General features: G+C 50.3%; 1 protein-coding gene and 1 pseudogene across 2 annotated transcripts; both read left to right on the top strand.

Moving 5' to 3' along the window:
• The first annotated feature begins 3801 nt into the window (after positions 1-3801).
• On the top strand, positions 3802-6377 carry LOC104659627 (annotated as a pseudogene). Its single transcript, XR_004057237.1, has one exon. The product of XR_004057237.1 is annotated as an uncharacterized LOC104659627 (transcript).
• Positions 6378-6396: 19 nt separating this feature from the next.
• ZFP36L1 (ZFP36 ring finger protein like 1) lies at positions 6397-13441 on the top strand. The gene is made up of 2 exons (XM_010359719.2): positions 6397-8252; positions 10618-13441. Exons 1-2 carry the CDS (start codon positions 8196-8198, stop codon positions 11575-11577), a joined length of 1017 nt encoding a protein of 338 aa, XP_010358021.1. The 5' UTR covers positions 6397-8195; the 3' UTR covers positions 11578-13441.
• The last annotated feature ends 444 nt before the right edge of the window (positions 13442-13885 follow it).

Raw genomic sequence — 13885 nt, forward strand, 5'->3', positions numbered from 1 at the left:
AGAATCCCTGTGCTAAAAACTATAAAACAGTTGGGCATGGTAGCACATGCCTGTGGTCCCAGCTACTTGGGAGGCTGAGGCAGAAGGATCACTTAAGCCCAGCAGTTTGAGGCTAGCCTGGACAACATAGCAAGGCCCCATTTCAAAAAAAGATTAAAACTGTAAAACACTGATGAAATCAAGTAAGTCCTAACTAGACATACTATGTGCATGAATTAGAAGACTCAACATAGTAATTCTCCCTGTAGTGATTTAATGCATTTCCAATAAAAATCTCAGTAGGGTTTTTTTTCCCTAGATATAGACAAGCTGATTCTGAAGTTTATATGAACAGGCAAAGGAACTAGAATAGCTAAAACAATTTCAAAATATAAGAAAAAAGTTGGAGGAATTACACCTTCTTAAGACTTAGTAAAAAGCTACAATAATTGATCGTGTAGTATTGGTGAAGGGGTGGACACAGATCAGTGGAACAAAATAAACATACCTTACAAATACGGCCATTAAATTTTTGGAAAGGTGTAAAGGCAACTCAATGGCAAAATGACAGTCTTTTCAACAAATAATGTTGCGAGTGAAAATCCACAGGCAAAAAAAGAACCTCAGGCTAAATTTCACATCTTTATATAAAAACTAACTCTACATGGATTACAGATCTGAAGTAACTACTTTTAGGGGAGGATTCTAAGAACATGGCAGAGTAGGAAGCATCAGGAATGTTTCCCCTCTTAAGAAAACAATTGCACTGGCAGAATCTGTGTGATACAACTATTTTCGAACTCTGGAGTCTATTGAAGGCTTGAAAATTCCAGGGGGAGGCTTGAACAGTAATTTGTGTTTAATTTTGGTCAATATCAGCTTTTAGAACAGTAGCAGCTACCCATCCCCCACGTCCAACCCTATGGCAGACAGCTGTGCATATGTTCCTGGAGTAGCCTGCATACAGCTTACAGGAGCCAGGGTGGGCCAAAAGGACCCTGTCCTCCAAATATCAGGGTTTTGTGCTCTGATTACTGCTTCTGATAACAGAGATGTAGACAATGATGCAGGTGGCCATTGTTGTTGCACCTTCTTCCATCATTTTTTATTTTTATTTTTATTTTTGAGATGGAGTCTTGCTCTGTCACCCAGCCTGGAGTGCAGTGGCGTGATCTCGGCTCACTGCAACCTCTGTCTCCTGGGTTCCAGCAGTTCTCCTGCTTCTGCCTCCTGGATAGTTGGGATTACAGGCCCCCGCCACCATGCCCAGGTAATTTTTGTATTTTTAGTAGAGACGGGGTTTCACCATGTTAGCCAAGCTGGTCTCAAACTCCTGACCTCAGGTGATGCACCCGCCTCGGCCTCCCAAAGTGCTGGGATTACAGGCATGAGCCACCGCACCTGGCCAACACCTCCCACTGTTGCAAGCTCCTCCCCCTCCTCAATGAGTCTAAATTACTGACAGAGGATCTGATCAGTCTGGCACAGGTGATATGTCTGCCCTTACCCCAACCAGATAACATGACTTAAACAGGGCTGCCAAGGGCCCACCCATGTGTAGGTTAAGATCAGAGGCTAGGCCGGGCGCGGTGGCTCAAGCCTGTAATCCCAGCACTTTGGGAGGCCGAGACGGGCGGATCACGAGGTCAGGAGATCGAGACCATCCTGGCTAACACAGTGAAACCCCGTCTCTACTAAAAAATACAAAAAACTAGCCGGGCGAGGTGGCGGGCGCCTGTAGTCCCAGCTACTCGGGAGGCTGAGGCAGGAGAATGGTGTAAACCCGGGAGGCGGAGCTTGCAGTGAGCTGAGATCCGGCCACTGCACTCCAGCCTGGGTGACAGAGCAAGACTCCGTCTCAAAAAAAAAAAAAAAAAAAAAATAGGCAAAAAGTTTGAATAGACGTTTCACCAAAAAGTATATGCAGATAGCAAATAAGCATACGAAAAGGTGTTCAACATCATTAGCCATTAGAGGAATGCAAACTAAAACCACAATGCGATACCACCACATACCTATTAGAATGACTAAAACAAAAAATAGTAATACTGTTTTTTTTTTTTTTTTTTTTTTTTGAGATGGAGTCTGGCTTTGTCGCCCAGGCTGGAGTGCAGTGGCCAGATCTCAGCTCACTGCAAGCTCCGCCTCCTGGGCTTACGCCATTCTCCTGCCTCAGCCTCCCAAGTAGCTGGGACTACAGGCGCCCGCCACCTCGCCCGGCTAGTTTTTTGTATTTTTAGTAGAGACGGGGTTTCACCATGTTAGCCAGGATGGTCTCGATCTCCTGACCTCGTGATCTGCCCGTCTCGGCCTCCCAAAGTGCTGGGATTACAGGCTTGAGCCACCGCGCCTGGCCAATAGTAATACTGTTAAGTGCTGGTGAGGATGTGGAGCAAGTGGAAACTCTCATATTTTGTTGATGGAAATGCAAAATAGTATAGCCACTTTGGAAAATGATTTGGCAGTTTTGTATTAATTTCAACATATAGTTACCATGTGACTCAGAAATCTCACTCCTAGTTACTTACCCTAGAGAAATAAGAACTTGGCCAGGTGCGGTGGCTCACGCCTGTAATCCCAGCGCTTTGGGAGGCTGAGGCAGGCGGATCCCGAGGTTGGCAGATCCCGAGGTCAGGAGATCGAGACCATCCTGGCTAACACGGTGAAACCCCATGTCTACTAAAAATACAAAAACAAAATTAGCTGGGCGTGGTGATGGGCACCTGTAGTCCAAGATACTCGGGAGGCTGAGGCAGGAGAATGGCGTGAACCCAGGAGGCAGAGCTTGCAGTGAGCCAAGATTGCGCCACTGCACTCCAGCCTGGGTGACAGAGTGAGACTCAAAAAAAAAAGAAGAACTTGTGTTCACACAAAAACCTGTACATGAGAGTTTATTGAAACTTTATTCATAGTGGCCCAAAGCTGGAAATAATCCAATGTCCTTCAACAGGAAATGGATAAACTATTATATAAGCACACAGTGAAGTACTATTTATCAATAAAAAGGAATGAACTATTGATACATGCAACAACATGGTTAAATATCAAAGGCATATGCTGCATGAAATCAAACATACAATATGATTCCATTTGTATGACATTCTGGGAAAGACAAAAGTGCAATGATAGAGAACAGATCAGTGGGGTTGCCAGGGATTAGAGATGGAGAAAGTTTGAATGCAAAGGGATAGTATGAGGGAGTTTTTGAGGGGTGATGGAACTGTTGTGTTTCCTGATTGTGGTGGTGGTTACATGAATCAATTCATAAGTTAAAATTCATAGAACTGTATGCCAAATAAAGATCAATTTTACTGTATGTTAAATTGAAAAGTAAAAAAAAAAAAAGTTACAGGAATGAATGTATACTCACAAACTGAAATAACTACTTTGAAGGAAATGAACATTCCATGAGAGCCTAAGAGAGAGGAGGGACACTGTTATGTGATGAAGGAAAGCATCAGGAATGTTTTCCCTGAGGAAGTGAGGCTTGAGATGGGTTCTAAAGAATGATTTAGAATTTACTTGGGCTAAAGGAAGGTTGATTCTCACAGAAGGATTTGCATGTGCAAAGGCCCCAGAGTAGGAGGAAGATGGCTCATTTTCATCTAAAAAGGACTAGAGCACAGGGAGTTCCTTGGAGGGTGGGAGAAGTGGTGATGGGGAGTGAAAAAAATCTAACCTCTAGTAAGAGTCATTATGCCTGACTGCTCTAGGTGGGGCCTAGGTTAGGGTGGGTGGAGAGGTGTAGCTGTGGGCTGGCCTTATAACTTCACTGACAGTTGGAACATCTTGCAGAGACCTGGGCAATTAGACCCCCCAGGGCAATGCTGGACCTGGGATTGGATTCTCAGTAGTCCTTGCAGGAGGCGGCCTGCTCCCAAACCCAAAGATTCCAGACACCCTGCAGGGCCACATTTATGATAGACCCTAAAGTGCCCTCTCCTTAGGCCCCTGTCTTGTTCAGGAGAATATTGACAGCTCAGTATTCTGAAGGGCTTAAGGACTTTGAGAGATAAGACAGTCTGGCTTTTATAGACTACCACAAGGCCCCAGTGATGTAGTTGTTTACAGAAATACTTGTGTCAGTAATCAGGTATTTTTCAGATGTGGGCAACAAATCCCCATCACCCTACCCTGAACCACTTTACTGTCCCCCAGGCTCCAAGCCCAGGGCCCTCTCCCCATTTCCAGGCCTCAGGGCCTGCCTTATCCAGGGCTGGGGATGGAGGCTAGAGAGTGACACAGATCAACTTGTAAGTTGTCAGTTGACCATTTAATGAAAATCTACACTGAATAATCCTTTGCCAAGTGAATAGCCCCAGAATTTGTTTTGTGGTGTAATAAGGGTTGCCAAATGCCTTAGTTTACATACAACAGCCTGGCATATATTCAGCGAGGCATGACTCTAGGCACTTTATGGGCCAAATTTAGGCAGTTATCATGATTCCTATTTCAGAGATGAAGAAACTGAGGCCTTGGTCAGTGACTTGAAAAGTCACATAGCTAGAAAATGGCCAAGATTTGGATCCAGGACTGCCTAACTTCAATGTTCTGGCTCACTGATTCTCAAACATTAGTATTTGGGTCGCGAGATGGAAATTTACCAAAAATGCAGATTCCCGGTCCCATCTGGGCCGGGAAATCAGCATTCCGAACTTTAGGGGACTCCAGGGGTCTCTCTCTCTCCACCTGAAGAATTTGGGGGATTTTGCGAATGACCTGAAGCCTGAGAGGAAGTGCAACACTGTAGGGCTCTCAGGAGCGGGTACCCTGCTGACGCCTGTGACTAGGCCTAACCGTCTGGGTTCTGCGGCCCAGTGCTCTAGACTCTCACCTGCCCGGAGGTGCGTTTGGGGTCCCGATTGGCCGATGAATATGTATATCCGCAGCGCCTCCTTCACTCCGAAGACTTTAACTTTCCCCCTTGCACAAAACCGAACATCCCACCCCACCCCCACCTCCAAGCTAAAATACCTGGGCCGCCCCTCCCCTCGAAGGGACGCGCTCCAGGCGAATGGGGAGGGCCCGGAAGTCGGGCCCGGGACAGAGGAGCCGGCCCACCGCCTCCCGGTCGGAAGCGGCAGTGCAGGTGAGGCCGCGGCCAGCCTGGGGACTGCGCGGGTAAGGAGCGGGAGGGCTGGCTGCACCTCGAAGTTGGCGGGGGACGGCCGCGCACGCCTCGCCTCGGCCTTCCTGCCCCGTAGGGGCTGGCCGCCCTCCCGCCACCCCTGGGCACCTGCCGACCACGTCTGGGCGGGGGCGGGCCGGCTCCCGCCCTCGGGCCCTCACCGCACCCCGGCCAGCCGCGGCGGGGACGCCGGGTCAGCGAAGGGTTAAGGGACTTGCTCCCTCCTCTCGGCTCCCTCACCCTTGGAAAGTCCCCGAAATGACGTTTCAACCCGACAATTTAAAAAAGAGTTTAATTATAGAGACAGGCTCTGGGAGCTGGAACAAACCCTCGGTCGGCGGGGCCGGTAAACAACTCGGGAGCGAGCGGGCTAGGCCAGCCGCAGCCTTGCGGAGCCCGCGCCCCTGGGGAGAGGGGGAGGGGAGGGCCGCCGGGAGTTGGAAAAGCCGAGGAAATTCGAGGAATCAGCTTTCTTTGGAAAAACCCACTTTGTAGCCATTCTGGGGCGCCTGATGGTGCTCCTGGCCGGTCCCGCAGCCTTAGAGGGAAAGCGGCGCCGCCCGAAGCAGGGGCACAGCCGGTGCCCCGCGGGGACAGGCCCTGGGCCGGGAAGGGGCCCCGCCCGCTCCCAGTCCCCTTCCCCTTTGCTTTTTTTCAGCCCCTCCTCCGGTCTCCCAAGCTGAGCTTCGCGAACCCTCGGGAGTTAAAGACCCGCCGGCCCTTTCTTTTTGGGGGGTGGGGGAGCAGGAATGGGTGGAGGCCGGGGGAATAAAAAACCGAAATAGCTTCACATCAGAACTCAGACTAACCTTGTGGTTTCAACGCGCACCCTGCTCTGTCCTGAAATCTGGAACTCATTACCTCATCACTGCACGAAATCTTCCCCCCCGCCCCAACACCCACTTGGGCTGGGAAAAGAACGAGCAAACATCCCTCTAAGAAAGAAACCTACACTTGAATGATTTAAATTAAGGTGGATGGAAGTTATTTCCCTTTCTGGCGCTTGCCAGATTTCAAGAAAAGCTGAAAAATGGGAGCAGGGGGAGAGAAGCAACAGGCGGCTGCAGGGCAGCAGCCAGGTTAAAGTGAGGGCCATCCATTTCAGGCAGAGGAGACGAACGAAAGCCGACCCCGCTGGGATCACGTAGGTTCGTGGCTGCAGCAAAAGTTGTGTTTCGCAAAGTTGAAAAACAACCGGTTTCTCAAACAGTTGTGATTTGGAAGGTTTCGCTGGGTTTGCCCAGATGTTGACGAATAAATAAGAAATGCATTAAAAAAAAAAGTGTGTGTTGGGGGTAGTGAGAGTGTGACTCGAGCGCTCTCTTCTGCCCGCCCCGTCCTTTCCAAAGAAACGTGCTTATGATGGGGTGACCTAATTACATCGCAATGGAACTCAATCTTAGCCACACCAGCACCGGGTTTCATAACAGATTCGGCGGCCTCGAGTGCTGGGAAGAAACGTGCGAGGGCCGAGGGGGCGGCGGGGCTCGCGTGGAAATCGGAAAAAAGCGCAGCCCTGCGACTTCCGCCTGGGTCATCACACCAGCACTCGGGCCAAGGCGCAAGGGGCGGGTGGGGGACACGATAACTTTTTATTTGGGTGGGTGGCATCCAAACCTAACAGGATATATTTTATCATTTTCAAGGGAGTCATGCTCCTTTGCGGGCCCTTCGGTTTCGTGGCTCCCATGCCCCCCACTCCACCTCCCGCCAAAACGGCGCAGCGTGACAAGCCATACGTTCCACTCCCATGGGGGCGAGAGAGAAGTAACAAGTTTAAAGTGCCGCCTCCGTCCACCTCTTTACCTTCATTCTTACCAAAGTAACCTTTTTTCATTGTTCTAGAGTCTTGAGGTGTGTGGGGGGAGGACGGAGGAGGAGGGAGGGTTGTGGCGCCGCCTAGAATTCAGAGCGCGCGTGGAAAGTAGTGAGTTAGTTGCTCGGTGGGCTTTTTCTGGGAGGAAGGGGCATTCAGGAAGGATTAGGGTTTTCTTGACTAAAGTTTAAAGATTGGATGCGTGAAAAGAAACGCCACGCCTAGGCCTGGTAAAACAATCGGCCCTGGTCGTGGTCTTTTTTTGCGACGCCCCCCACCCGCCCACACCCGGAGAGCGCCGGCTGCAAAGCGAGCGCGAGTACGGACGCGTGCGGCGCGCTAAATTGTGCCGCGCTCGCCCCCGCCAGGCCGTGTCCTCCTGGGGGAAAAAGTTTCCCTAGTCCCCCCGCCGCACCGCGCCCCACCCTACGCCCTGCTGAAAAAAAACAGCAACATAAAATCCTAGACTTGAACATTCTGTGCGTTCCAAATTTCTAATGTCCTCGGCCTGCCGGGTTTGCGGAGGGCAGGCGAGTGTAGAAGAGAAGTCGGGAAAAGGTAAGTTGTGCAGACACTTGGGGAAGTTTCAAGGGGACCACCAGCTCAAGATGGAAACCGCGGACCGGGCGCTAAGGACGGGCTTCAGCTCCCGCTGGCAAAAAGAGAAAGTCGAGCCCGCCTTCCTGCCCAACAAAAAACAACAACACGACAACAAGAACCCCGGAGGGAGTGGAATGAGTGACGTCACAGCCGCGCTCTGAGGCTGACAAAGGAGGGGGCGCGCCCCTCCCGCTCTGCGCCCGCGCAGCCCCGGAGAGGGGCGCCTGAAGCGCAGGGTAGGGAAGTCAGCCGACTCGAAACTTTTCCTCTTTAAGAAAAAAAAAAGTTGTGCGCGGCTTGGAGTGGGTTTTTTTTTTTTTTTTCCGCCTTCTTTTCTCGTCTCCCCTCCCCCGTCTTCCTTTTGAAAGTTTCTTCTCCTCCCCCTGCCCCCCCCTCCCCGCCTGACCGCATGGCTGATTCAACTCCAGTGTCAATCAACTTCTTTTTCCTCCTCTTCCTCATTTAAATAAGTTTAAAGCTCCTCCTCCCCCCGGCCCACCAAATCCGAAACTTTATAAATTGGGCTTTGCGCGCCCCAGCCCCGGAGTCAGAAAGGCGAGGGGCGCCGGGAACTGGCGTGTGGGACTCCAGACAGGAGAGGCTGCGCCTTCCCCGCATCGGGACCTTCGCGACACACCAGATCCTCGCCCCTGGCCCGCGCGAGCGCACAGAATGACCACCACCCTCGTGTCTGCCACCATCTTCGACTTGAGCGAAGTTTTATGCAAGGTAAAGGGGGGCGGAGCATTTGCTTTTCAAAAAGTCTCTTTCTTTTGCCTTAAAAAATAATCCCCAAAAGTTTGAGTCTTGGAAGACAGTGGGGTAAGTGGTGCAGCGAGATGATTCTTTTCTCCTCCCGCATTTCTCCCAAGTTTGAAGGAATCTGGCCTCGTCCTTCCCACCCTTTGAGTTTCAACAGTTCCTGGCGGGGATTACATGTGAATCTGGAGGCCAGGGTTTTGAAGGGCGAAGTTTGCCTGGCAGGGCAGCCCGGGGGTCTCGGGGGGAGGGCTGAGATTGGGACAAGTTTTGGGCGATTCTTTTTTACGTAACGTGCTGCTGGATCCCAGGTTCGCTGGTCTGATCGGGCTCCCAGTGTGCGTCCTAGGTCTGTCCAGCAGCGTTACCCACCCGTGGGTTTGGGAGTGGGAGATCCCTCGGGGAAGTGAGTCTCGACGATGTTTTCCTCCACTCTTTGCGGGGTGCTGGGGCTATGCGAGGAAGAAAGGCCAAGTTGTGATTCAAAAAGATGTTGCAGAACAAGTTTGCAGTGGGGCTTGAGTACGCCCTAGCTCCGCTGGGCTTCTTCCCGCGATAGCCGATCGTGCAGCAAACTTTGGGGTGAAAGAGGCATTCAGGTTGACCCGCTTACCTGTGTTGCAGAGGCACTGCGGTTTATCGATTGCGGGGGGGATGGGGGGGCAGGTGGCGACGAAATGCTGGCTTGAACTCGAGTCCCGCGAGTAAGGATTTAATGGGGGCCTCCTTAAAACATGTTGCTTGTCAGCCAGTGTTGAAAAAGCAAGTTTTAAGCTCGGAATGTTCCAGGACTTCGGTTTAAATATACATAGCAAAAGCCTACGGATGTTGTTAAATTTCTTTCCAACCTCCCCCTCCCAATTTGAAAGGGTGAAGCTGCTGGGCTACTTTTTAATTGCTGAAGTGTTCTGCCTTCTCTTAACACGTCGGGTCATGTTGCTCTGTTTTCCCAGCTTGCTGCTCCTGTTGGTGCAGCTGCCAACGCCCCAGGGCTGCAGGGTTGGGGTGCAGGGACGCCGAGGAGCTGAAGAGTAACGTTTAAAAAGTTTGAATTTTTCAGCTTCCTTCCCTCCCTGCACATTCCCAAACTCCACTTGCCGGCCGGCTGCCAGAGCTCCCCAACACTTCTTCCTTCTTTTCTCAATTCTCCCGGCTCTTTGATCTATTTCTTTCTTTGGCCCCCTCCCCCCTCAGGACTTTTTAAATGAACCTCATTGTTGGGAACCAGCTCTCCACTGGGTTCCTGTAATCCTCTCGGTGGGGTGGTTGCAGTTACAGATTCCCGGTCCCCCCCTGCTGATCCTAAGGGACCAACATTAGAATTTGCACAATGACACCCACATGGGCTGGGAACTAACTCCTAGGTCCCTGACCTGCACCCTTTCCAAATCTTGGGTATATTTGGGCAGGTGACCAGGGTCCTATTGGAACAGAAACCTGCCATTGGTGGCTCTGCCCCCATCCCCACCACCCCCAATCTGCTATTGACAAGGAGGTGGGTAGGGGGGTTGGTGCTTTCCTTTGCCTTTCCATCTGCAGCTTTGCGTTAAAGATTAAACACTGGAGCTCTTATCCAAACCTGCTATTGCAGCCAGAAGACTAATTGCAAAGGCATCTTCTCAGTGAAGGGGGCGGGGTGGGCTGGGGGTGAGTGGAAATGGTGAGAGATTATTGTAGAAAATATCTTTTCTGGGAACTTAGGGCAAAGAGTTTTGTTTTCAGGAATCGCATCCCTGTCTCCCTCAACCTCAGACCAGGCCCCCAATCTCCTCCCCACAAGAAAAAGCAAAGGCAGTCTGAAAACCTGTTGCCAAAGGAAGGGAACACTTCTGAAGGAGAAATTTGAGAGTCTTAGGCCAGGTCTTGAGGGAGGGGGTATCAATTAAGCAGAGACTGATTAGAAGGGGACCTAAACTAGCCTATAATAGACTCCTTTTTGAGGTTTACCTGTTTTTGTTGCGGCGGGGGGCGGGGCGGGGGTGCGGGGGGGTGGGGAATCTAGAGAGGTCCGGGTTGTGTGAGATATTTTGAGTTGAAGAATCTGTTTGACCAATAAAGAAGTTGAACTTTACAGATTAAAGTGGTAGCTTTGGGGACAGAGGATATGGGGGTTGCATTGCAGGAGTCAGCGTGGAGCAGTGTGCTTGTCACACAGTCTGGATCTTGTGGTGAATGGCCTATGGGAGGGAGAGAGCGAAGGGAGCTTGCTAGAGCAGAGGTAGAGATGAGTTCTTTGAGAAGGAGTGGGCGTTTGTGATTGTGTAGGGGGCTGCCCATAGTGGACATCCTGGTGGGATTTCCTCCGTCCTTACCATCCTTTCTCTTCTCTCTCCAGGGTAACAAGATGCTCAACTACAGTGCTCCCAGTGCAGGGGGTTGCCTGCTGGACAGAAAGGCAGTGGGCACCCCTGCTGGTGGGGGCTTCCCTCGGAGGCACTCAGTCACCCTGCCCAGCTCCAAGTTCCACCAGAACCAGCTCCTCAGCAGCCTCAAGGGTGAGCCAGCCCCAGCTCTGAGCTCGCGAGACAGCCGCTTCCGAGACCGCTCCTTCTCAGAAGGGGGCGAGCGGCTGCTGCCTACCCAGAAGCAGCCCGGGAGTGGCCAGGTCAACTCCAGCCGCTACAAGACGGAGCTGTGCCGCCCCTTTGAGGAAAACGGTGCCTGTAAGTACGGGGACAAGTGCCAGTTCGCACACGGCATCCACGAGCTCCGCAGCCTGACCCGCCACCCCAAGTACAAGACGGAGCTGTGCCGCACCTTCCACACCATCGGCTTTTGCCCCTACGGGCCCCGCTGTCACTTCATCCACAACGCCGAAGAGCGCCGTGCCCTGGCCGGGGCCCGGGACCTCTCCGCTGACCGTCCCCGCCTCCAGCATAGCTTTAGCTTTGCTGGGTTTCCCAGTGCCGCTGCCACCGCCGCTGCCACCGGGCTGCTGGACAGCCCCACGTCCATCACCCCACCCCCTATTCTGAGCGCCGATGACCTCCTGGGCTCACCTACCCTGCCCGATGGCACCAATAACCCTTTTGCCTTCTCCAGCCAGGAGCTGGCAAGCCTCTTTGCCCCTAGCATGGGGCTGCCCGGGGGTGGCTCCCCAACCACCTTCCTCTTCCGGCCAATGTCCGAGTCCCCTCACATGTTTGACTCTCCCCCCAGCCCTCAGGATTCTCTCTCGGACCAGGAGGGCTACCTGAGCAGCTCCAGCAGCAGCCACAGTGGCTCAGACTCCCCGACCTTGGACAACTCAAGACGCCTGCCCATCTTCAGCAGACTTTCCATCTCAGATGACTAAGCCAGGGTAGGGAGGGACCTCCTGCCTATATCAGCCCCTTCCCTGCACCCACATCCCATACCCTCTTCTCCCTACCCATCCAATTCCCCACAGGCCCTACATTCACAAGGTTAAGCTTAACCCTTTCCCCCAACACCTCAGAATGCCCCCTCCCTCTCCCCCTCATAACCCCACCTAACATAAGGACAAGTCAATTTGTCAGTAGCTTCTTCTGGCTTGAAACCCCCTCCATGGATTTTAGCCCACTTACCATGCATAACAGACAAGTCCCATATTTTGTCAGTAGATGCCTTTTTTTTTCCCCCTCGGCTTAAGCCTTAAGTGCCAAATCACAAGAGAAAAAGCAGTAACAGTTTACAGAAGCAACTTAGTGCCTTGTAATCTAACTTTGTCACTGTGACTACATTACCTCTTCAGCGCCAGAGGGCACCCGTGGGCCTCCCGGAGCCTCTGCCCATGGGGGGGTGGAGACCCGGAACCAGCAGCCCCCTCCACTGGCGACACAACTGCACCTTCCCTCATTTCAGTCTCCCGCACACTTATTCCTCCCCTTTTCCCGGCGGCACCTCTCCACCTGTCCCCTCTCCCCGGCCCCTTGGAAGAGTTGTTGCCAGACTAGGGTTTTGGGGGAAATCTGTCTTGACATTCAAAACCTTTTTCTTCCCGATCTGAATCCCTGTTGACTAATCTTGCCTGGGTTTGTGTAGGTCTGCAGGAAGGAAGGCTGAAAAAGCGGATGAAGATTTTGACTTAAGTGGAACTTTGTGATTTAATTTTTTCTTTTTTTTAAGTGGGGAGGAAGGGGAAGCTAGATGGACTAGGAGAGACTTGATTTTGGTGCTAAAGTTCCCCAGTTCATATGTGACATCTTTTTAAAAAAAATAACAAAAAAAAAAATGAGAGAAAAGCTAAAAAAAAAAAAAAAAAAAAAAAGTAAGGGGTGAGCAGTTAATGGTATTCATTCCACATACAATATCTGTGTAAAACGATTTCCTGTAGAAGTAGCTTTAATGGTTTTTGCTCTAGAATACCGTAGGTCTATCCTTAGAGCACTCACGCCATGCTTTCTTCCCTGGGTTTTAAACTTCATATAACTTTCAGAAATTGGAGAGCAAAAATTTTGCTTGTCACTGCACATCAATATAAAAAAGCTTATTTAACTTATCAAAACGTATTTATTGCCAAACTATGCTTTTTTTGTTAATTTTGTTCATATTTATCGGGATGACAAATCCATAGAATATATTCTTTTATGTTAAATTATGATCTTCATATTAATCTTAAAATTTTGTGACGTGTCTTTTTCCTTTTTTTCCACAGTTTTAATATATTATTCTTCAACGACATTTTTTTGTAACTTTACACTTTTTTGGTTATTTTATTTTAAAAAAATGAAAAATTAATTTAAAAAAATGCAAAAAACTGTTGGATTATTTATTTTAGAAATTCCCCCCTTTGTGTCGGACTGCAAATTGAGTTTCTTTCTCTTTAGGCCTTTCACAACTAGGACTGAGAATGTATGTAAAAGTTCTGTGACAGTACAGAAGGAAAACAACTTTTTATGTATAGCTTCTAAAAGGGAAAAAAAAAAAAGAGAGAAACCCTTTGACTTCCACGTGCCCATCTCAAGACATTCCATTCACAAATTTGAGGTTCTGGATTCCAGGTCTGGAGTTTTCCAATGTTAATGTAAACAGAACTGGCACACACACATTAAGATGAATGTAATTATTATTCCTCTTGCTGGTCACTACCGTCGCTTTCTATTTCTCTTTCTTTGTGTGAATTTATTTAAAAGAAAAAAAAACTTTTTGTAACGACTATTTGCAGTTTAAAAATCAATAAACCCCATTTTTTCAAGAAACATTGATGATGGAGCTGGTTTTACTTGGTTTTGGTTTGACTTTGCCAGTAAGATTCTCCCCTTGTATACCGTGCAGGTCCTGGGGAGGAGGGCAGAGAGGGCTGTGGCTGTGGTTGGCCACATCTCATCCCTATAGCTATGCCTATAGCTCCCTTCCTTGATGCTGGCAGTTTGCTGAGTTTAGAGGGGACGGGGTGGAGGTTTTCTGCAGAGGAACCTGAACTTCCTGCTGTATTACTTCTGAAAAGACTGCAGTGTGTTAGTTGTTGGCTGAATAGCAACGGGCCCAGCCTTGCCGACACCTGTGTAGCCTCAGCGGTTCTTCTGGGGAGCCAAGGCTCAGGGCCTTCCAGTCTGCCCCGCCCAGCCTGTTGTCTTCATTCCTTTGGATAGTGTTTGGGGTGCCAAAATGATAAAGGAGGACCTAGCACATGGCAGTTGCAG

The sequence above is a fragment of the Rhinopithecus roxellana genome, chromosome 5, assembly GCF_007565055.1.
Source record: "Rhinopithecus roxellana isolate Shanxi Qingling chromosome 5, ASM756505v1, whole genome shotgun sequence".
Lineage (NCBI taxonomy): Eukaryota > Metazoa > Chordata > Mammalia > Primates > Cercopithecidae > Rhinopithecus > Rhinopithecus roxellana.

Coding starts and splice junctions, on each gene's coding strand:
- ZFP36L1 (XM_010359719.2), top strand. CDS start 8,196: ATGACCACCACCCTCGTGTCTGCCACCATCTTCGACTTGAGCGAAGTT. Junction 8,253..10,617: donor TGAGCGAAGTTTTATGCAAG/GTAAAGGGGGGC, acceptor TTCTCTCTCCAG/GGTAACAAGATGCTCAACTA.